This window comes from Mytilus californianus, unplaced genomic scaffold (genome assembly GCF_021869535.1).
Source record: "Mytilus californianus isolate M0D057914Y unplaced genomic scaffold, xbMytCali1.0.p SCAF_10, whole genome shotgun sequence".
Taxonomy (NCBI): domain Eukaryota; kingdom Metazoa; phylum Mollusca; class Bivalvia; order Mytilida; family Mytilidae; genus Mytilus; species Mytilus californianus.
Genome location: NW_026262582.1, coordinates 66,246,661 through 66,270,524, shown reverse-complemented (window position 1 = coordinate 66,270,524; position 23,864 = coordinate 66,246,661). Strand labels below are relative to the sequence as shown.

General features: G+C 32.0%; 1 protein-coding gene across 2 annotated transcripts; it reads right to left on the bottom strand.

The window, feature by feature from the left end:
• Nucleotides 1-1,074: 1,074 nt before the first annotated feature.
• LOC127718984 (tubulin delta chain-like) lies at nucleotides 1,075-22,655 on the bottom strand. Of its 2 annotated transcripts, none has more exons than XM_052225063.1 (12): nucleotides 22,478-22,655; nucleotides 20,598-20,693; nucleotides 19,395-19,447; nucleotides 18,523-18,601; nucleotides 17,163-17,221; nucleotides 13,049-13,190; nucleotides 11,430-11,582; nucleotides 7,669-7,764; nucleotides 6,967-7,039; nucleotides 5,561-5,705; nucleotides 4,251-4,411; nucleotides 1,075-1,170 (listed from the first exon to the last, which is right to left on the bottom strand). In XM_052225063.1, the coding sequence occupies exons 1-12, from the start codon at nucleotides 22,570-22,572 to the stop codon at nucleotides 1,102-1,104; spliced, it is 1,221 nt and encodes a 406-aa protein (XP_052081023.1). In that variant the 5' UTR covers nucleotides 22,573-22,655; the 3' UTR covers nucleotides 1,075-1,101. The 2 variants fall into 2 exon arrangements, 1 of the variants encoding a protein (XP_052081023.1); XR_007990075.1 differs by having other exon boundaries at nucleotides 1,104-1,170; nucleotides 4,251-4,427.
• Between the last annotated feature and the right edge of the window lie 1,209 nt (nucleotides 22,656-23,864).

The window sequence follows — 23,864 nt, the reverse complement described above, 5'->3', positions numbered from 1 at the left end:
CCTAGAACAAAAATTCGTAAGGGTTCCGCGGAACCCAGTGTCTCGCCTACTTTTTCTGTTAACTGCAGGCTCAACAAAAATGAGGAAGTAAATCAAATAAAAATATTCCACTTGATACTATCTTTTGATTGTAAGAAGCTTCTATCCTAAATTGGTAAAAATCAAGTATAGTTTATGAATCTAATAAATGTTAAAAAACTTTTAACTGCAGACTGAATGTAATGTTAACTGGAAGAAAACAAAATTTCTTTCTAGATACTAGCTTTTGATCATAAACAAGCTTCTGTCCAAGTGTGGTACAAATCCAGGATAGTTTAAGAAAGTTGTTAAAATTTTAAAAACTTTAACCACAGAGTGAATGTTATGGTAACTGGCAGAAAAACTAAGTCCATTTTTAAGTAAAATACTGAAAAAATGGAATTTTTATCTTACAAAATTAACTACTGGATACTATCTTATGACCATAAACAAGCTTCTTTCCAAGTTTGGTAAAAATCCAGGATAGTTTAAGAAAGTTATTAAAATTTCAAAAACTTTAACCACAGAGTGAATATTTGTGAACGCCGCCGAGGACGACGCCGACGGAATGTAGGATCGCTATGTCTCGCATTTTCGACAAAAGTCGAAGGCTCCACAAAAATTGAATCATAATTTCCTGTCGATGTGCATATCTACATAGTATGTCCTTATTATCTACAAAGTTTCATTAAATTCTGTTGTGTAGTTTCAGAGGAGTTGCGATGAGGACTGATGGACAGACGGACGGACGGACGGACATAAGACGGACAGGTCAAAAACATTATACCTGATGCAATAAATAACGTGGGGTATAAAAATTGGTCTACATAGTATCTTAAAGACAAATTTACTCATAATAAGTGAGACATTTGCGAGTTTGAATGTTCTTTGGTAATTTTAGGCTCTCTTTTTTATAAACCAAAAAAACATTTAAAAACCACAGTGCACATAAAAACAACAGAAACTTTGTCATATATGTCTATATAGAAGGTTTTAAAAAAAAACACAAATAACATAAAAAAAATAAGACACACATTTGTTTTGATGATTATGAATATTAAAATCATCAATTTTATTTATATTTCATGAAAATGCACTTTTATAATTCTGTATAATGTCTTCAACAACATCAAATGCTTCTTTAAAATCCTCCTGAAAAAGATAAAAATCAAATCTTAAAATAATTACACTGTTCTGCTATTTCATATTTTAGCTTTGAATGTTGAATTTTAAAATGCATTTAAGGATGTACTTAGGTGAGGTTTAGGAATTTGTGTCAGATCTTCGGACTACTTGGTATTCTTCCTTCAATACTGGGTAAAATATTTTGCCCCATAACACCCATTTTTCTTTTCATATAACACTTCAATAGCTCTGAAAAGGTCATTTACCAAAAATTAAGCAGATTCTAGATTTCTTTTCTTTCGATTTGAGACCCAAATAATACCAATGCAAATATAAGGTAAAAGTCCGAGTCAGCCTTTTTCCCGCCTTTTTTTAAAACTCAAATATCTCGAAAGGAAATCCATAAGCTATCAATATTTTTAGCTTATTTTGTTCCTTTACTAATGCTCTTCTGACTTATAGTATCAATTCTAAATTCTAGATTTTTTTAATTTCACCTAAGTACATCCTTAAGTGTGTTCATAGATATAAGAATGTGGTATGAGTGCCAATGAGACAACTCTCAATCCAAGTCATAATTTGAAAAAGTAAACCATTATAGGTCAAAGTACGGTCTTCAACACAGAGCCTTGGCTCACACCGAACAGCAAGCTATAAAGGGCCCAAAAACTAGTGTAAAACCATTCAAACGGGAAAACCAAGGGTCCAATCTATAAATGAAAAATGAGCAACATTTATGAACCACATCAACTAACAACAACCACTGAATATCAGGTTCTAACTTAGGACAGGTGCAAACAAATGCAGTGGGTTTAAATGTTTTAAAAGGTACCAACATTCACCCTTACCTGAAACAATGGTGTATCATCACTATAAAATATCAATAGAAATGGTATAACTCAATCAAAAGACATATGAAAACAAACAAGTGAATACTGTAAAAGCAGAAATTTTCGTGGAGGATTTAATTTCGTTTATTTCATGGAAAGAATATATCCACGAAATTAAAACCCCCACGAAAATTTAATCTACATATAATATCACTTCCATTTACTGGAAACCACGAAATTAAATCCCCATGAAATATTATAAAGAGACAAAACCACAAAATTTTAACCCCACGAAAATTAATGTTTCTACAGTATACACTGAACGAATAAATTAGATCTGTGACACAATGTAAATACAAAATCAATAAGCGGTGAGATAATAAACAATTTCAGAAAGTCAACCATATATCCTTGAACAAAATGCCGCCATATACATGATATAATGATGTTAACCTTGAACAAAATGCTGCCATATACATGATATAATGATGTTAACCTTGAACAAAATGCCGCCATATACATGATATAATGATGTTAAACTTGAACAAAATGCCGCCAAATAGGATACATGTTATATACACAGGTAAATGAAAATAATTTTGTTTGCTGCTGAAAATGATTTCAGACCAGGATTTCAAAAGCAATTACTTCTTTATTCTTTGTTTTTTCCTTGACATCGATGATTAGCTGAATATCTGTTACCATTGATTAAATATTTAAACATTAGATTTGATTTTTGATTTTTTTGCGTTTTAACGCCAGTTTTTAGCACCGCTATGGGGCTATTTCGTGATGGCCAGTTTTTATTGGCGGAGGAAGCCGTAGTGCCTGGAGAAAACCACTGACCTTCAATAAGGAAGCTGACAATCATAGTCAATTAAGATTGGAGTCTAGTGCACCAGTTCCAACTCACAACCTCAGTGTTGACTGGCTAGTGATTACGGTATTTACTACTTATAACACTTGGCCAACGAGGTCCCTTTTAAACATAAGACATGTGTGAATCCACTATTGTAACTTTTTGTCATATACCTCAACACATGTTTCCATACTAAAACATCTATTGGTTTCAAATATTTGACTTTGAGCATTCAAAAGTGAGATCATAAAAACACTTTCAAGTGGCCTAGGCTGTTATCTGCCATTTGGTCCAGTTGTTGTCTCTTTGACATATTCCCCATTTCCATTCTCAGTTTTACTTTGAACCGATACAATTAATAAACTACTATTTATAGAATAACTAATTGAAAAATTCAACTAGAGAAAAATATTCAACGAGTGCATAGATGCCAACCCCCTTTTGACACAATCAGTAACAATCTATCAAATTTTCAGTAATTTTGAAAACTTTTCAGTTATCATTCAAAAATGTGCATTTACCAAAGAAATTACTGACGAATGGTTGCAAAGTGATGTGCAATAACATGTTTCGTTAAACATGTTATCTGTAGTATGTATTCCATTCATTAGTTGTTCATAATTGGGCTTTTTTCTTGTTTTCAATAGATACCTTGGTTGATATTTGTGTACCATTGTTTATTGGAATTTGTTAACTGGCATGTCCTTTCAATTTATATAGTTTTGTATGTCCCTTGATTTTTAGTACATCTATATCAATGACAATACTTGGGTGTTGGAAGTTTTTTTTTTAAAAAGAATAGTAAAGTTAAATGGTTTAATGTGACAAATACATAATCCTTTATGATTTCACACTCAATGTTTCATTCAAATGTCAGTTAAACTTAAACTAAACACCATCTTACTTACATTGGTTACTCCGTCTAAACACTATCCTACTTACATTGGTTACTCCATCTAAACACCATCCTACTTACATTGGTTACTCCATCTAAACACTATCCTACTTACATTGGTTACTCCATCTTAACACTATCCTATTTACATTGGTTACTCTGTCTAAACACCATCCTACTTACATTGGTTACTCCATCTAAACAGCATCCTAATTACATTGGTTACTCCATCTAAACAGCATCCTACTTACATTGGTTACTCCATCTAAACACTATCCTACTTACATTGGTTACTCCGTCTAAACACTATCCTACTTACATTGGTTACTCTGTCTAAACACTATCCTACTTACATTGGTTACTCCATCTAAACACTATCCTACTTACATTGGTTACTCCATCTAAACACTATCCTACTTACATTGGTTACTCCATCTAAACACTATCCTACTTACATTGGTTACTCCGTCTAAACACTTTCCTACTTACATTGGTTACTCTGTCTAAACAATATCCTACTTACATTGGTTACTCCGTATTTGTTGTACCAATGGAGATAAGCTTTGGCAGCAAATTTGACCCTTGACCTTTCATAGACTGTCTCGAGGTATTCTACTATTGACTCTGAATTTGATGCTACTGTTATCGAAGCTGTGTCTTTCGGTCCAATACTGTTGGTCTTGGCTGAAACAATAAAAATCTGAAAGGGAGTGCACTATTGTCTCTCACCCTGGCTACTATTTTCCATAGTCAATGTTAAACACAACATTGATATCATTATTATACTGACTGTTTACTATTTCAAATAGTGCTAATAGTGTATTTTTATGTAAAAAAAAAAGTTTTATACTATGAAAAGAAGCCCTTTATGTAACTCTGCATATAAATATGCTGTTTTAAAGAAAGTTGACTTTGTCTACTTGACTGCTAGAAAGAGTTACAAATGAATAGATTCAAAAGTATGTGTTTTGAGGTGAAATGATTTATTTTAACTCTATATGAATATAAATCATTATTGACTGGTTAAACAAGTAGAATTCTTCTTAAGCTTGTGCTAGAGGTTGTCTTAAACTTGCTGTGAGGTACCTATATTTTGCTCATTGTTGAAGGCATGAACTCATGTTGACTTCAAGATGAAGAAGTTCCAAAAGGCATCGTGTCATATAGCTTTGATTGCCCAGTATTGTTTTGGATTTTGTCTAAAGAAGGTTTACTCCAGTAACAAATGACTTCTAAAGTATTCAAACAATCTGGCTTCAACGGCAGTAAACAAAACTTTAAAGTAAACAAAGAACAAAAACGTTTTAACAGACACTACAGTACTTTAAAGTCTCTCAAAATGTCAGAAAACTTTAAATGATATCTACTATTTTCCCTTATAGTTTAACTGTAATAGTTGATTGTCAGGCTAATAAATCCAACCTAGTTGTCTGTCAAAGCAACTAAGCTCCGCCTTTGCACATGAAATTGAAAATGATTGACATGAAAATCAATAGTCTGTTGCAACAGCAATGCATACTATTTTCGCATATTGCATTTAACTCTATATATTTCTTTTAAAAACTATGCAAAAATAGAGCAATTTTACTATAGAAGGACATTCTTACAGGTAGTATAATAATTAAACATATTCTTTAAGGTTTAGCTAGCTATAAAACCAGGTTTAATTTATCATTATCTACATATAAAATGCCTGTCCCAAGTCAGGAATATGGCATTTGTTATCCATTTGTTTGATGTGTTCAAGCTTTTGATTTTGCTATAGGCTTAGGACTTTCCTTTTGAATTTTCCTTTGAGTTGGGTATTTTTGTTATTTTACTTTTTACACTTACCAGTCCAGATATCTATAGGAAAGGGATTCCAGCTGACAGTGTTGAAAGATTTACGGAACTTTTTCTCCAGCCCCTGTGTCATCTGAGGATAAAAAGTCTCTGTGCTATCACCTCGTGCTATCACTACATTACCTATACTACCAAACTGATGCTGTATAAGGAAAATATATGTTCCTCTCCTCTTGATTCATTAAATAATTTACAATGAAACCTGTTTTAAGAAACCACCCAAGGGAGAGTCAAAAAGTGGTCTCATAAGACAGGTGGTCTTTTAATACAGGTTCAATCTATAGATATGAAATGCATTACAGAGAGACCTTAAACTAATGGTCTTTTAACACAGGTTTTTGCTTCATACAGGAAGTTTCTTAAGCAGGTTTGACTGTATATACATGTGACAGATGAAAACAGGGACAGATAACTGTCAATATTTCAACCAATGAACTACCTTAATAAATGTAAACAGGGACAGGTAATTGTTTATAATTCAACCAAAAAACTAAAAGATGAGAATTTTTAATATTTTCTTTTTTTTTGTCTTTTTGTTGTTTGTCTGTTCTTTATGCTGATCTGATTAACAAAGCCTTTTAACTGATGTTTATTCATTTTTTTTTATTGTTACGGTCACATCACTGTCATAGTGGAGGGGATACCCAAACACATTTAAACATGCCAAAGGGAGTATAAAGGTGACATATAGTTGCTTACATCCACAACAATTTTTCACTTGTGGATAGTTTACTCATTGGCAATCATACAACATCTTTTTACTTTTAAATTGAAAGATCATGATCATTTTCAACCAACAAATTGTGTTAAATGCACACCTACGTTATTTTTGAAATACATAGTGAATATTCTTGATTAATATATTTTTCTGTTTAATTATTAAAGTATCATTTCCATTTACACTAAGGGGTATGTTCTTCTTTTTTGTTTTCTTTAATTTTTTATGCTGTTCTCTTACACTTTAAGAGGCCTCGGTGGCCGAATGGTCTAAGTAGTTACTACTGTAATCACTAGCCAGTCAACACTGAGGTTGTGAGTTCGAACCCCGCTCGTGCAGGTGCACTCGACTCCAATCTTAATTGACTAGGATTGTCAGTTTTCCTATCAAAGGTCGGTGGTTTTCTCCAGGCACTCCGGCTTCCTCCACCAATAAAAACTGGCCGCCAGGAAATAGCCCAAAAGCGGTGCTTAAAAGTGGCGTTAAAACACCAAAAATCAAAATCAAATCAAATCTTACACTTTATATTTAGCTCATTGTTTTCTATTCTATATATTTTAGCACTACCAACAAAACAGTCCCTATTTGTTTAGTTTTTTCGGCCCATTTTTCAGTATTCTCTTTTCTGTAAACCTAATTCTGACCCTGATACTAATTACATATATATATATAAGGATACTACATTTCCTTTGCTATCATGACGCCTAATGCCTTGACTCATCTGTTTCTGTAATCCTGCCCAAGACAGCTTACTGTAACAGAAAAAATAAAGCATATGTTTGATTACTGCAAATTCAGAAATTAATTCGTGCTTTTATTATTGCGATTTTGTCATTTTAGACTAAAATACGATTTTAATTGTTTGCGATATTGAAAAAAATCCTGTTCAATTCATATAAAAATTTTCAAATTGCGAGTTTAAGTTATTGCAATTATAACACTGTCGCAATAATTTCTAAAATTTACAGTAGTATCTGTACATCTCCAATAATTTGGAGCACCACTACATGTGAAGCTAAAACTACTAAATAAAAATCCTTTTGCAATAATTTTAGACATCCTTTCAAAACAAATATTTTTCAAATGTTATCAGATAAGTTTTACCAGGTCCAGAAGTTGCTTGAATATACTGTAAATAAAAAAAATATTGTGAGGTTTCAATTGTGAGGTATTTATAACTGCAAATAACGTGGCTGGGTTGGATTCCCAATTATAAAGACTTGCATTTTGATATCAGATACATGTATTTGTATGCAGGTTATCCTGAAATAGCACAGATTATCTTGTATTTGTGTCCATATTTCAAAAATTCACACCAATAAATGAACTAATTAATTCCTGAATTTACAGTACCATTTTTTACTTAATTGTTTTAAGTTACCTTTTAGCTATATGATGGACCTGTATAAATTTATTTGCTGGAAGAGGACAAACTGATCTTATCATCTCCCAAGGTTCCATACCTATACTTGGCCCACTACAAAACAAAAAATATGAACTTGCAATTAGAATACAAAAATGTAATTCATACATTGATTAACTCCTCTTAAGCTTGTAAACTCTAATCTACTGTCTGGTTTATCATATGTTCCAGGAAGTAAGTTATAACGGAAAACTAGAGGCTCTAAAGAGCCTGTGTCGCTCACCTTGGTCTATGTGCATATTAAACAAAGGACACAGATGGATTCATGACAAAATTGTGTTTTGGTGATGGTGATGTGTTTGTAGATCTGACTTTACTGAACATTCTTGCTGCTTACAATTATCTCTATCTATAATGAACTTGGCCCAGTAGTTACAGTGGAAAATATTTTGTAAAAATTTACAAAATTTATGAAAATTGTAAAAAATTGACTATAAAGGGCAATAACTCCTTAAAGGGTCAATTGACAATTTTGGTCATGTTGACTTATTTGTAGATCTTACTTTGCTGTACATTATTGCTGTTTACAGTTTATCTCTATCTATAATAATATTCAAGTAATAACCAAAAGCTGCAAAATTTTCTTAAAATTACCAATTCAGGGGCAGCAACCCAACATTTGCCTGATTGGTCTTTAAATTTCAGGGCAGATAGATCTTGACCTAATGAACAATTTTATCCTCGTCAGATTTCCTCTAAATGCTTTGGTTTCAGAGATATGAGCCAAAAACTGCATTTTACCCTATGTACTATTTTTTAGCCATGTCGGCCATCTTGCTTCGCGGGCCTGGTCATCGGACACATTTTTTAAACTAGATACCCTAATGTTGATTGTGGACAAGTTTGGTTAAATTTGTCTTAGTAGTTTCAGAGGAGAAGATTTTTGTAAAAGATTACAAAAATTTACGAAAAATGGTTAAAAATTGACTATAAAGGGCAATAACTCCTTAAGGAGTCAACTGATCATTTTGGTCAAGTTGACTTATTTGCAGATCTTACTTTGCTGAACATTATTGCTGTTTACAGTTTATCTCTATCTATAATAATATTCAAGATAATAACCAAAAACAGCAAAATTTCCTTAAAATTACCAATTCAGGGGCAGCAACCCAACAACGGGTTGTCCGATTCATCTGAAAATTTCAGGGCAGATATATATTGACCTAATAAACAATTTTACTCCCTGTCAGACTTGCTCTAAATGCTTTGGTTTCAGAGATATAAGCCAAAATCTACATTTTACCCCTATGTTCTATTTTTAGCCATGGCGGCCATCTTGGTTGGATGGCTGGGTCACCGGACACATTTTTTAAACTAAATACCCTAATGATGATTGTGGACAAGTTTGGTTTAATTTGGCCAAGTAGTTTCAGAGGAGAAGATTTTTGTAAAAGTTAACGACGACGGACGACGGACGCCAAGTGATGAGAAAAGCTCACTTGGCCCTTTGGGCCAGGTGAGCTAAAAAAGCCATAAAAAAATCTTCTATCAATTTAATTTGATGTAGGAGTGATCACTTTTACCAATTGTTGACAAAGGTGATAACGTACATGGTTATTTTAACATGGTGAGACAAAACAAACAATGTGTATGTAAGGGGCACCATTTCTTATGAAATCATGTCACGAGTTTCTACACAATTTTAATGTAAAGGGAGAAATTTGTTTTTTGGTTTGATTGGAGACAATACAGACCTTTTTAATGTGAGGCCTGACTGTTTGTGTTATTGTCATTTAAGGGCTGACTACTATATCTTTTTCTATGGAAACTTGCTGTTTACCCAATTTGTCATGTAAGGGGAGTCAATTCAAAGTTTTTTGGTGGAAGCAGTGATTACTTTCATAGCTTTCTAGAGACTCTCTTTTATGTTATAGGAGACAGGGTGTAAGAACAAGAATAAGAATTTTATTAGTTTAAAATCCAAACAATAGGATTGTTACTAAATAAACAAACCAATACAAAACCAAAAGAAAACAAACAGACGATAGACATTAAATAATACAAACATGTAGCATTGAAAAAAAAATAAAGATTATTAATATTAATTATAATACTATTTTTGACAGCATGCCTCCTCTATAAAATTATCAATTCAAATATTATGATTATATATAACATTATAAGTTAATTATATATATATAAGCCACCAATCACACACAGTTCATATATTGACATTATAATTGTTTCTCTCATTATACATTTCACTTATATTGTTAACAATGATAAGTAAAATATCACATTCTTCACAAGAAAATATAGAATCAAATTTGTTTTCTTTACTCATTGAATTAAAACTGAGGACAATAAAAGAAATTTCATTAAACATTTTGATCCTAGTTTTATTAATTTCTGTACATGTTATGATAAAATGGAATTCATCTTCCACCACTTAATGGTATAAAGGACATATTCTATTTTCCAAGGCTGTTTTATTGTATCTACCGCATTCAACAGCCAGCATACTATTACTTATTCTTATTTTGGTATATTTTTTTGTAACATTTTTATCTAAATTCAATAAAAGGTACTTTTTTATTTCATACTTTACTTTAAATTTTCTGTAGGTTCTTAGTTTATTTCCATTTATTGAATTATCATCATTAAAGAGACAATTTTTCCAAAATATAATGTTATTTTCATTGAGCTTCTTCACAAGGGCTAAAAGTAATCGTTTTTTAGAAAAAGTACATTGATTTTCCCAAACATGAGTGAAATTCAATTTTGATAGTAGCATTTTAATTTTTGAAGCAAATCCATCATTTAACTGCTTGTTAATTTTATAAACATTATATAATAAAGACTCATTTTCATTTGAATTTAAAATATGTAACCAAAATCCTACAGAAGACTTCAGTGTAAGAGATGACACATCATGTCTGAATTTAAACTTGTGGCAGAGAGTTAATCAACATTTTTCAGGAAATATGTTATATTTTTATTGTAGATTTGAGAAAAAAACTTTAAACACCATATTTTGGGTCAACCAATAGGGGTCAATCAAAATTTTTTTTAAACTTTTTGTAAAAGAAATCAAATCTCTTTTGAGAAGGGACAACTTTTTTTTCATTTTTAGTGCCAGGGGATACAATCAACATTTTTTTATTTAGTGTAAGCAAGTGACCATGTTTTACAGTTTTGATATAAAAAAGAAGATGAGGTATGAGACTATTTACATCCTTTAACATAAGGGAAAGCAGTCCATTCCTTGTTTGTGAAAGAACTGACAGTATATAGCTTGTTTTTAATGGGTTATTATTGGCTACACATTTTTTATATAAGGGAGGAATGCATCAAAACTGAAAGTGTAAGCATATGACTATGTTGTATAGATTTAGGGAAGAAACTATGTATGCCCCTTTGTATACATGATGGGACTATTTTTAAGAATTTGTGTATAGTGTGATTTTTTTATTACTGTATTATGTAAGGTGAAAGATATAAATCTCTATGGTGAAAAATTGTTTATTTTTTAATCTTTAAAGAAGGTACCATAAAAATAACATTTTACGAGTAAGGGGAGACAATTCAAGCTATTTTTCATGTCAATATTATACAAATTCTTTTCTATTTTAAACAACAAATCTAATCTTTTTGGTACTTAACCAAATTAACATTAGGTATTTGTATACTTAATGAAATTATAGTGTTTTTTTATATACATATGTAAAAGTGATATTCAAAAAATCTGAATATATAATTGTAAGGGGAGACAATCTAACCTTTTTGATGTCATGGTATCTGTTGGCAGGAATACTCCACCTAGAGCAGAGGCTATAGAGGTGTTCATGGCATCAAAAGATACACTCTCCATCTTTCTCTGCAGTTTTCCGAGAACGTCATCGTTATAGGTCAGAACAACACAGTCTGTATTCCTGAAATAGAATCGTCATTATAGGTCAGAACAACACAGTCAGTATTCCTGAAATAGAATCATCGTTATAGGTCAGAACAACACAGTCAGTATTCCTGAAATAGAATCATCAATATAGGTCAGAACAACACAGTCTGTGTTCCTGAAATAGAATCATCATTATAGGTCAGAACAACACAGTCTGTGTTCCTGAAATAGAATCATCTTTATAGGTCAGAACAACAGTCTGTATTCCTGAAATAGAATCATCATTATAGGTCAGTACAACACAGTCTGTATTCCTGAAATAGAATCATCTTTATAGGTCAGAACAACACAGTCTGTGTTCCTGAAATAGAATCATCTTTATAGGTCAGAACAACAGTCTGTATTCCTGAAATAGAATCATCATTATAGGTCAGAACAACACAGTCTGTGTTACTGAAATAGAATCATCCCGATAGGTCAGAACAACACAGTCTGTGTTCCTGAAATAGAATCATCATTATAGGTCAGAACAACACAGTCAGTATTCCTGAAATAGAATCGTCTTTATAGGTCTGAACAACACAGTCAGTATTCCTGAAATAGAATCATTGTTATAGGTCAGAACAACACAGTCTGTGTTCCTGAAATAGAATCATCGTTATAGGTCAGAACAACAACAGTCTGTGTTCCTGAAATAGAATCATCGTTATAGGTCAGAACAACACAGTCTGTGTTCCTGAAATAGAATCATCGTTATAGGTCAGAACAACACAGTCTGTGTTCCTGAAATAGAATCATCATTATAGGTCAGAATAACAGTCTGTGTTCCTGAAATAGAATCATTGTTATAGGTCAGAACAACACAGTCTGTGTTCCTGAAATAGAATCAATATTATAGGTCAGAACAACACAGTCTGTGTTCCTGAAATAGAATCATCATTATAGGTCAGAACAACACAGTCTGTATTCCTATAAAGAATCCTCTTTATAAGTTTATTTCTGAAATAGAAACTGTATTTGTAAAAGATCATTAAAACTAAAACAAATATAACCATAGTGTGGTTCTAAATTTGACTAAAATAATAAGGAGAAGTTGAAAAAATATATTACAATGTAGAAAACTAAGAAGCTGGCAAAAAAAAAATATATATCACCAGTTAGTGTTGGGACAAATTAGAAACTAATTATTAATTGAATGAGGTCCCATAAATAACATTAATTCATAAAAGACTTGACAGCAATTCATGTTTTAAGAAATAATATAAAAATTACGCTGATGAAAATAAAACCCTAAAATTGGGATCACAAAAAGAATCTCTAGATTTAAAATTGTTTATCTTTTTTTGTATCTTAATTTTCTTAACTTCTAGGACTAAACCTAATCCCAGTTTTTTCTTGTTCCTAAATTTCCTTTAAGATCAGATTAAGTGAGGTTGTGTTAGCAGGAGATTGTGTATGTTAATCATAAAATTCCCCACATTATATTACTTGTGATTTTACCTTTGAAGGTATGACAGTGTTAGCAAAGCATTATAGTTCTGTAATGGACTTTCTCCTGTCAAACATGGTGCCACTGTACAGGATATCAGATGGTTCATGGGATATTCCTCCCTCATGGCCTCACACAGACGAGATCCTAATCCTAAAAATATACAAATGTATGTAAGGTTCTACTTTGGAGTGAACCCCAGAGTACAGGAAATCAGATGATTCATGGGATAATCCTCCCTCATGGCCTCACACAGACAGATATGAACCCCACAGTACAGGAATTCATATACTTCATGGGATATTCCTCCCTCATGGCGTCACACAGACGAGATCCTAATCCTACAAAATATACAAGTGTATGTAAGGATCTGTTTAGAATGATCCCCACAGTACAGGAAATCAGATGGTTCGTGGGATATTCCTCCCTTATGGCCTCACACTGACACAGAAAAGATCCTAATCCTAAAAATACTGTAAACTCAGATATTATTGCAAGGTTTTTATTATTGCGAATAATGCGACTTATGTGAGTAATGAAATAATAAGAACTTGTTTTCTGATATCTGATACATATATCTGTATGCAGATTTTTCATAAAATCGCAATAATTAATCCCACATTTTTTTTCATTCCTAAAACCACAATAATAAACGCAAGCAATAGTTTCTGAATTTACAGTATAAAATATATAATCATGTAAGGTTTTGTTGGGAATGATCCTCACAGTACAGGAAACCATATGGTTCATGGGATATTCCTCCCTCATTGTCTCACACAGACAATCAACAAATCCTAGATATAATAGATATAAGAAGATGTGGTATGAGTGCCAATGAGACAACTCTCCATCCAAGTCAAAATTTATAAAAGTAAACCAATATAGGTCAAAGTACGGTCTTCAACATGGAGCCTTGGACTATAAATCTATATTCAGTTCTGCATTGCATTTTCACAAACCACAAAAAGATAACAGAATTAAATACTGTAATTCAGAAATTAATGCAAGGTTTTTATTAATGCAGATAATGCAACTGGCTGAGTATCGCAATAATAAGAACTCTATTGTCTATAAATATATCCTATTGCCATGAAACTTTGTAAGCAGTCTTATAGTTTAATAAGCTTTGGTCATACCAAGTTTCATTAAGATTGGTCAACTTTTTCTACCCTAAGAGGTGAAATCAGGAAATATAGAATCTGTACTTTGGCAACTTCCCTGAATGATTTGATGGTGTCAATTTATCAAATAGCATAAAACTAAAGGATTTAGACTGTTATTTGATAGAATTTCTGCAAAAATGACCAATTTTGGCATTTTATGGTCAAAATAAGCATTTCATAGCTTTTTCAATTTTGATGCATAAGTGACATTCTGACTTTCTATCTGACAGGTTTTTATGTGTCAATATTTGTGTTTCTATGCTTCAATCCAGTTGTATTACTCATTTGTGAACTCTGAATCTACAGAAAAGAAGATTATCTCTGACAATATGTGCAAAATGTGTTGTATATATGATCCTTGTCTAACGCCCTGTTTGGATCAAGTTAAATGTGAGGAGCTTGGAACATAAAAGTTGAAGTCCATTATAAAGACCTCACTAAATTTGTATAAAAAGCACTTAACAATGTCCATTGTACCTGTTTTATGTCACATAATATCTTTTTTTTCTTCTGTAGGATAGCAAGTGGTTCAAATATAAGCCTGTTGAGACTAAAATTGCATGCATGTTTTTCACTAAAAAGTGAAAAATCTTTGTATCAGACCATACTGTCTGCAAAAAAAGTTGAATGCAAGAGTCTTTTTGTGCTCAGATTTATTGTATCATGTCACCTGAGTATAAAAATGATAGAAAAGACACAAAATTTTATTTCCTATAGCTTCAATATGCATTTTTAAATGTAAATATGTGACACGGCCTACATTGACCCTAAATTATTTTCAGTCTTACTTGGCCTAAGACCCTTTTAAACTAATGTGATATGTTATTTGTAAGTTTTCTTTCCATTTATAGTACATTAAATACATATGTAAGGATTATTTATAACCAAAAAGCTTTACAAATTTAAAATTGCTGGAAAATATTACATCTTCAAGTAAGGCCCCCCTGCATTGGAAAACCTCCATTTTTAGCCACAGGCTCATATAAATTTGACTTTTTAATAATTATGATAAGTCTGATAAATCAAATGAGTACTCTATTGCTTTTAATATATAATATATTATATATTAAGGCATTTCAAAAGTATTTTTTTGCAATATTTTAATTTTTTAAGCCCCAAATGTTGATAGTTGAAAATTTTCAATTTTAACGTCTAAATTTAACACGCAAAGTTGAATATAGAATTAGTCATATTGTCTATAATATATATATCCTATTGCCATGAAACTTTGTAAGCAGTCTTATAATTTAATTAGCTTTGGTCATACCAAGTTTCATTAAGATTGGTCAACTTTTTCTACCCTAATAGGTCCGGGAACACAGTTATTGTCCTTTGATTTTCGTTGTCCACGAATATAGTCCCTAGTGTGGACAGTGTGTTACTTGTCGATTTTTTTTATACCCCTTCCAAATTTATTTCTCCATGTTTTATGACTCAAATAGTAAGTAGGGGGGTGAAATGACACTGTAAAAAAATTTGGGTCATGAATTTTAAAGTAAAGTAGTGATTTGGTCCAGCTGAAAAATGTTAAAAATTAGCACTTCGGAAGCTGTCAAAAGATTTGAAGACCCCCTTAACATGAAATTGTCCATATTTTGAGTTAGAGCCGATGAAATTTTCTATAATTTTGATATAATTTGTCCCAAAAGTAGTACAACACTCTGTAAAAATATTATTGAGAAAGCGCAGGTGGGATTTTTTTTATTTTCATTTATTCTCTAAAAGAAATGCACTACGAAATAACTGTGTACTCGGACCATAGGAAACAGGAACATCATAATTCCTTGTAATTGGTTTGGGTTGCCTCCCTTAGCCCAATAACTTTATATATATATATATATGGAATTAATGTTAATGAGAAAACAATTGCGCTGAAGCATTTTCTTTTTTCTTTTTTTTAATTCAAACTCAAAAGTTCAAGTATATGACTATGTGGATTATGTTAAAAACAAGTGATACTTAATTTTGCAGATTGTTAATTTAAAAACTAGTTTCAGCCAAAAATATATCCAAGCATTGATGAAACTTAGAAATGTCAAAAATTACATTTAAAGGACAAGTGATGATATAATTTGTTTTTAACTCATTTATGTAAGCTGTAGTTATACATACATTAAGTTGACCTGTTGATACTACTTGTAATGCTTTTTTGTTATTTAATGTTTACTTATTCAGGGTTATATCTGGTCAATATACCAGCTTTGATAAGTGTTTGGTATTACTATAAATGTTCACTTCTTCGAACTATGAACATGGGCTGAACATCAAAATTATTTATTTTGTAAAAATATTTCCTTTCTCCTTTTAAACGGTATACCTAACAACAAAATTATTTTCATTTACCTGTGTATAATATTATTGTAAATGGCGGATATTTGTTTAAGGTTATTGTTGTTTTTCTGAAATTGTTTAACATTTCAAAGGGGTATAATACTGTTGCTTTAATTACTCATCCCTTATTTTATTGATTTTGTATTTACATTGTATCATAGATCAAATTTATTCGTTCAGTGTATGTTCACTTGTGTTAATATGTCTTTTGATTGAGTTACGCCATTTCAATTGATATTTTATAGTGTGTCTTTCTATTTTGTGATGTCACACTATTGTTTCAGATAAGGGTGAAGGTTTGAAAACATTAAAACGTTTAAACCCGCTGCAATTGTTTGCACCTGGCCTAAGTCAGGAATCTGATGTTCAGTAGTTGTCTTTTGCTGATGCGGTTCATAAGGGTTTCTCGTTTCTCGTTTTTTATATAGATTAGACTGTTGGTTTTCCTGTTTGAATGGTTTTACACTAGTAATTTTTGGGGCCCTTTATAGTTTGCTGTGCAGTGTGAGCCAAGGCTCCGTGTTGAAGACCGTACTTTGACCTATAATGGTTTACTTTTATAAATTGTGACTTGGATGGAGAGTTGTCTCATTGGCACTCATACCACATCTTCTTATATCTATATACTGACCTGACCCTGTACCACCAGTTAAACTGTGCATCATTATACAACCACTGTACATATCACATCTGTATAGAAAATAAATAGTTCAGTAACAAGGAAAGTTTGAGCTTGACACACTAAATTTGCACACATCTATTGTTGCAGATTGCATGCTGACGTCAAAAGGTCTTTGAATTTTCTGTATTGTTGGGTTATTTTGAGCTACTGATGTAAATAAATGAAGCAAAAAGTAAATACTGTAGATTTATTCATTTTTGTGAGTACAATTTTCATGAGAACCAATTTTAGTGGAATGAGGAACACTTTTATGTTAGTGGATATTTGATTTCATGATTTTTCAAGTCAGCATAAAAGCCTATAAAAATATGTATTGTTTTCAACATTTTAATTCTTGGTTCGCCTTTACCCACAAAATCCACTAAAATGTGTATCCCATGCAAAATAAAAAATCCACAGTAATACAAATAATTCCATTCATTTAAATAACCAGAAGAAACTGTCCTTTTATGTAATTGATTTTGAAGACAAACCTATATTTTTCTTTGATAAATCATTTACTTCATGTTTATTCTGATTCTTGGGCATCAGACTAGTGGCCGACTGTGAAAACAATAGAAAGCAAAAATAAGTTGAGATGTTGAAAATTAGTTGATAAGAAAAGGAAAACAATTTATGGTTTTCGATGATGTGTTGTGTGTACTGTTTTTTCCATGGCCTCGTCAGTTTATTTTCAATTTCTTAATTGAATATTCACTTGGTATCTTCCACCACTCTTATCTTATATCAACAGTATTACTTTGATTATTTCCTTTGACCAATACAAGAATATATGGCGTTAAGCAAAGAATTACATTTTGCTTCCTTTTTTTTTTTTTTATAGTTTTGGCCTTGTGTTTGAAATTCACAATTAAGTCAGTAACTTAAAGCTTACTTTACAGTGCAGTACTTGTCCAGTCTGTACTGTTAGCCACTAGTCTGATGCCCCAGACTAGGAAAATTTTATTCGTACTAGTAAGCTTTAGCAAAACTTTGTTTAAACACAGAAGAAAAATGTCGGAATATTAGTCTCTGGACTAGTAGTCAAGAAAAGATTTTGGTGCTGACTGCTTGTCCATTGGGCTTAAAGACTGTAGAAAGAATTATGAAGGCCAGCTACTTATGTATTTAGTTGTACTGGATGGATGCTGTCAAATTCAAAATGACTCCACATCTCCTTTTATCAATGCAACATAAAAAGTAACTGTAACTAAAGAATACAATAATTAAGATTAATGAAGATAATGTGATCAGAATTTATAACAGTACTAATTGAATCACATTTTCTGAAATACAAATAAAACATCATTAACATAACTATTATTGTTACCTTTCAATTTCTTTCCTGACTTGGTTGGCAGTATCCTCTAGTATGTGATCCTCCCCACTCTTCTTCAGTCCATGGTAACCTATAAATCAAACAAAAAACATGTGTGCGTCTCCTGAGGAAGAAATGTGTTGCCCGTCATCCCCAAATAATATATATGTAAGCAAAAATCCCTAAGTCCATTTTTTCATACTGGAATCCTCAAAAAATAATTCAAATCAAAATTAAATAGCAGATGCACACTTTCATGTCCTGCAGAGAAATATGTTCAAATTTTGGTTGAAATCACTTCAGAAGATTTTAGCCAGTTATTATTCAACTATCATGACTATCACAAAATAAAATGCAAGCATCTATTTCTGAATTTCCATGAACAGTCTATCATATCTGTTTCCAAAATGATGACAGATATATATGTTCAAATTGACATACCCACAAGTCCTCTTTTCCTACAAAATGACTTACCATTGTATACTTATCACAGGGTTCATGCTTACATGAGCAACACAACAGGTGCCACATGTTGAGCAGAATCTGCTTACTCTTACGTAGCACCTGGGATCACCCCAGGTTTTTGATGCAGTTTTTATCAGTCTTTAGTTGTCTATGATGCGTTTTGTGTAGTGTTTTGTCTTTTCTTTGTGTTTCTTTTATTGCATTTCTTTGTTTTCGACTTGTGAGTTTGAATATCTCTTTGGTATCCTTTGTCTCTATTTATCAAAGCCTTAAAAATTATGTTAATTGTAATCCCAACCCCTTTCGATTCACAACCAATCACCCTGCTTCATGGTGATTTACGGTACACAAGAAACTGTAAGAGACTTAAGAGTGATTGAAAGAAGGAAGATAACTCAAGCATTGTCATGACAACAAACCTAATGCCCAATTTGTTCCTCTTCCTCTCTTTCCAGATACAATATTTCCATCTCTGAAAAAAATCAAATATTTATGAGCAATGACAAAGTCAGGAACCTCATCAGTGGCAATGTCTTCCTTAGAAAATGTTAAAGAATTTATGTTGATTGAAAGGATAGTGGTCATGAATTTTGATGGATGGAGCATATATAGAGTAATAGTGAATTAAAGTTTTAAAGGAAGAGGGCCTAAATTAATGCATGAGGGTACCAACCGGTATAATTTTATTATCTTACCTCCTATACATTTCTAGGAATATGATTGGTTAAAAGCGTCCGTGTGGAGACCGTGTATATTCCATATTAGGTTAGTAGGGAGGCGGGGCTTATTTAATACACGGTTAATAGTGGTGTTACGTCCCTTTATAAAAACAAAACGGTACTGAGAAAAAATCTTAAAGGTTTCAACAGACGAAGAAATTGATGATGAAGATTGAAATAAATTCATAAAACACATTTAAACCTAACAAGTTGTTATTGTTGGCATCTGTTTTTGTAGGATCAATGGAAGTAGTTTCTTAATGCTAACGGTATTGAAGACTTGCTCATTTTGATAGGTCACTAGTCTAAATTTCACACGTTAAGATAGTCGGTAAGATAAATTCGTTACATAGTGTCTCTCACCCCATATGGAATTTACTGACCCCATATATACCGTATTAGGTCACTAGCACACTATGTAACTAATAGTACATGTAGTTGTCGTTTGTTGCTTTTTTTCATTTTCTGTTTTAAATACATCAGGCTGTCAGTATTCTCATTTGAATTGTTTAACATTTGTCATGCTTAGGCTTTTTATCATGTTTATAGCTTGCTATGCAGTTATGGGTTTTGCTCATGAAGGTCGTATGATATGGTGACCTATAGTTGCTGTTTTTATGTCATTTGGTCTCTGTGGAGAGTTGTCTCATTTGCTGTCATACCACATCTAATTTCAATCTATCATTTTGTCTATAGCATCATGTAGTTTTGCCATGTTTTTATTATTGCAAAAATTGTGATGAAATGGTCCTAAAAATAACAACTTGCATTTTAATTCTTGATAGCATTTTTCTGAAATCGCAATAATAATAAATCTCCCATTTGTCTGTGTATGTGTTTATTGTTCACCAATCACAATAATAAATGCAAACAAATATTTCTGAATTTCTAGTTCTTATTTACCTTATTTTGAGACCTTTACAAGCCTTTTCTACAACTTTTGGCTCACTATCTACATGTACAGATCTTTGTTTTCCATCAGGGTGTATAAAAGTGTGTCTGAAATAGAAGAAATAGAGACATACTGATACATTTAGGTCATGGTGATGGTAAAACAAAAAAGACAAATCTATTATCACAGCTTAACTCCTGAAAATTTATTAAATTTTAATCATGCAAAAGATATATTTCTTGGCACCATGAAGCCGTTTAAGTACCAACCCACTTTGACATTTTGTTTTCATAACAATTATTTGATAATTATAAATACTTTTTTGTATAAATTTTGTTTACAACGTTGCTTTATATACTAAAAGTTCAAGAAAAGTACAAAAATGTTTTTTTTTAAATATCCTCGATGATTGGAAGTTCGTTACCCTAACTCGAAACAGAAGAAAAAAATCACAACCTTGGAGCAAATTTTATCCACTGTGTATGTAAATATTCTTTACTTATTTGCAAACAGTATGATAAATTTAATTAATGAATAGCTTCAGAAACATGGTCAATCTTTCTATGTTTCGTATTGTGACCCGATTCCGTAAAATAAGTAGACATGCTTGTACATTTAAGTTCGTGACCTTTGTCTTGGACGGTGGCTTTTGCGCATGTGCAACATTGAACAATATATAGGTCAGGCCTATTGTATTATGTATTTGAACATTACAGAATAAATTTGAGATCAAATAACAAATGAATATCTCGAGAAAAAAAGAGAAATTGGGACATACTAATTTTTTATTTTCCCTACAAAGATTATTCTAATTTTTACACGTGACTTTCAATTGTCAATTGGAAAGTCCAGAATGAAACACTTAAACACGTTTAAGATAACTATAATGATGTCACAATGTCATTAATGCATCAAAATATTTTTTCATTCAATTTGCATTCAATGGCATAGGATTAAATTACTTTTATGAGCCAATGTTCGGCAGGCTTTGTTTTATCAAAATATATCAAATCATTTTCTGATCTTAAGAAATCCGCTCACATACAGACTTTAAAAAATAATACTCTTGGCCTTAAAAAAAGGAACAAGGGGCCACCTAACCTAAAAATAGATTATGACTCATTGTTGAGATGTCAATAACATTGCTGAAAGGTTTTTCCCAAGAATTCAACGAAATTCTAGGAGAGGAATAAAACAGTAGTAGTGGAAATAGACGTTTAAACAAATAATATGCTAGAACACACACAACCTCTCTTTTTCAAGCCATTATTAGTGAAAATGCAATGAAAAATATTCTGTTAAGTTTTTTGAAGTAGCACGTTGCCGATGATAAATACTTTTGCATGACGTCACGATTAAGTGGAAATCCCCAAATGTCACGAACTTGCAAGCATAACGAACTTGCAATCATCAACGATAAGTGTTGTCTTGTTAAAGAAAAATAATCTCAAAACTGAATTGTGACTTTTTGTCTCTCAGAAAGTCACAGGACAAAAAGTCATGGACAAAAAGTCACACGACAAAAAGTCACAATTCAGTTTTGAGATTTCTGTCCTACATTCATATAGTATGGCCATGTTTATAACAAAGTTTCCATTGGAACTTCTGTTATGTCTGACAAAATATGTTGAACTTGAGTGAAAATATAAAAAAAATTGGCAAAACAGTCTTCCATAGTTTACTGTCATGTCAGACTGGCAAAACATAATTATTTGTTAATAATAGCCTAAATACACAATGAAATAAGTGCCGAAATAAGTTTCTGGTGCCGAATCAACCAGGTCCCGATTTGACTGGGTGCAGAAATGACTATACCAGGTGTCAAATTTGATCAGGTGTCGATACAACCAGGTGCCGCAGTGACTAGAAAAGTAGAATTCTTTTTGTATACCCATCATGAACAGCTTTGTCTTGTAATGTTTTCCTCCAGAATGCCTTTCCTATTTGGTTTCCGCATTGACCGACATGAAGAAATACTGCTGACATCGTCAGATAAAATCTTCATTGTTCAAAACATTGCCGTTGTCTAGCAAAACACACTATAAATGAAAACAGACCAACATCTCAATTTCAACCGGAAGTTAAATTATACATGAAAAATAAAAAATCAGTTTGACTCCGGTAATTTTTTCCGTGTTTTAGTTTAAAAAATTGACAATTAATAAGGAGATATGCATTTTCGCTAGCAGAGCATAGGGACTCGGTTAGCAGATTTAAAAATGAAAAATGTTGTCCTGCACTATATCAAACTATTGCGGTCATCACGTGACTTTTACACTTCAGTTGTTTATCCTTAATGAGGGGCCTGATGGGGGGGGGGGGGGGGGGGGTCTCATCACGATTCACGAGTTGATTTTTTTGTCAATCACGATTCACAGAAAATAAATTTCCATGATCACGGATCACGAAAATATAAAAAGAGTATAAATCTGTAGAAAAACGGATCACGATAGCGAAAATGCGCCGATCACGAAGAACGAAAATAACCCATCAGGCCCCTCATTAATGGCCGATTGATTATCAATGAAAATGAACGGGGTACATAGATTAAACGGTCATAACTTTTTTGTTACATTGTGTATTTTACATCCCAACAGGAACATATATATTGACTGTTCCCAGATCCCAACCCCGCGTTTTACAGTATATATATTCATTTTTACGATTAAAAATGTTTTAAGTTTCAGTTCAGATATATGAGTTCTTGCTTCAAAATAAGTTAGAAAATTGGGGTGACATAACCACACAGTCTCCGTTGACTTCTTCGTTAAAACTCTGACAAAATTGCAATGGGACCTTCTTATATAATCAATTTTCTCAACTTATTTATTGTTACTAATATCCTCCCAACCCCTAAAAAGATCGACAACATATTCATTTAAATGAAATCGAAAACCATATCAGTTTAGGTATCAAACTTCTTGCTTCAAAATATGATTGAAAAGTTTACTTTTTGGCATTCGTTAGCAATATTTGAAAGAATGGCGGCCGCTGTTGGAAGTATACAACGACACTACATGCATTCATTTAGTTATTAATCAAAAAGTAATATTTCAAATATTTATTGAAAAGTATCTTATTGTATTTAAGAAATTTCTTATTTCAGCTTTTCCTTTATATATTTATTGGAAACAGTCTCTCGCACTCAAAACAAGGACGTACATGTATAACTAACATATATATACGAATTATAGTCATTTCGTACCCTCTATATATATAACCATTTCGTACCCCCCATTTCGTACCCTGACCATATCGTCCCTTGACCATTTCGTTCC

Bases quoted from the DNA above. Each gene is read 5' to 3' on its own strand.
- LOC127718984 (XM_052225063.1), bottom strand. From the start codon at position 22,572: ATGTCAGCAGTATTTCTTCATGTCGGTCAATGCGGAAACCAAATAGGA. The intron at 11,583-13,048 runs GTAAAATCACAA...ATTCTATTTCAG, and splicing joins ACACTGTCATACCTTCAAAG to GAATACAGACTGTGTTGTTC. The intron at 7,765-11,429 runs GTTAGATTGTCT...TTTGTTTTGTAG, and splicing joins GATACCATGACATCAAAAAG to TGGGCCAAGTATAGGTATGG.